The 991-nt window shown below is 43.8% G+C and overlaps 1 protein-coding gene across 1 annotated transcript in view; it reads right to left on the reverse strand.

The window, feature by feature from the left end:
- Positions 1–361: 361 nt before the first annotated feature.
- Positions 362–991, reverse strand: part of RWDD2A (RWD domain containing 2A) — a 4,038-nt gene continuing 3,408 nt past the window's right edge. Inside the window, 2 exon segments of the mRNA XM_004718091.1 lie at positions 362–757; positions 759–987. Coding sequence (XP_004718148.1) covers positions 362–757; positions 759–987 — 625 coding nt within the window.

Genomic DNA, 991 nt, shown 5'->3' on the forward strand with positions numbered 1-991 from the left:
CTTATCACACACACAAAAAAGGGGGAGGGGGGTGCAGGCATGCTTGCACCCCCCCTTCCCCCCTCCCCCCGCCACTCCAACCCTTATTGCTTTGGACAGTACTGCAGGTGAGCCAAGGTGGGGTAAAGGCAGAGGGGCACTTTGGACAGAGGAAGCGATTTTTTTTTTTTGGTAGATAAGCATTGAACTAAGAATACTGATATCATTATCTTTAGTATCATTTACCAAATGACATAACATGGGGGGGAGTATGGCACTGTTCCAAGATTAAAAGGCCCATTTCACTAGAAAGTGAAAATTCTGGGGTTTCTCACAGAGATGTTAAATTCTCACAAATATGTTAAATTACCTTTATCCTGGTTTAACAGAAAGACTGGTTTAGTGAAATTACAGGTATAGGCAGGCTTCTTAGTAGCCTTTTAGGATTCTGGACTTTTTGCTTTCCATACCAAATACCTGAAAACATGCTCACTTTATGCTTTTTGAGAAATTCTAAGAACTAACCCAGATTCATGTGATAGTCATTCATTAATCCATAGTCATCATGAGCCTCGAGGAGTAAGGCTTCAAAAGAATGGAAAAGGTGTAGGTCTTCCCCATTCCTGTCAGTTTCTGTACAGTCCACGTGCTTGCAGGAAATGTGTTTCCATTTGGGATGCCTAATTGTGTGCCAGGATTCCTCACAGCATTCCTTGAAGCCCTCTGCACAGATAATACCAGGCTGTCCTGCATGCAGAGCCTAGTCAGTCACATCTAAGTTTTTTCCCAATGTCCAAAATCTTTTTCCTTAGGTCCTGCTGATATGCCTAGTGGCAGTAGACCCACGTTCAGAGCAAAGTGTTCTTGACTGGCTTTACCTGGGCAGACAGTTCATACATCAGCTTTTTGTTCAGGGTGTAGGATGCGCTGTTGTCCTGGATCCATTGGATTGCTGCACACACATGGATCTCCCTTGGATCAAACATCTCTCTGTAAGAAGTGAGGCTTGAAG

Source organism: Echinops telfairi, unplaced genomic scaffold (genome assembly GCF_000313985.2).
Source record: "Echinops telfairi isolate 266 unplaced genomic scaffold, ASM31398v2 ScPeMD7_3533;HRSCAF=4204_0, whole genome shotgun sequence".
NCBI lineage: Eukaryota > Metazoa > Chordata > Mammalia > Afrosoricida > Tenrecidae > Echinops > Echinops telfairi.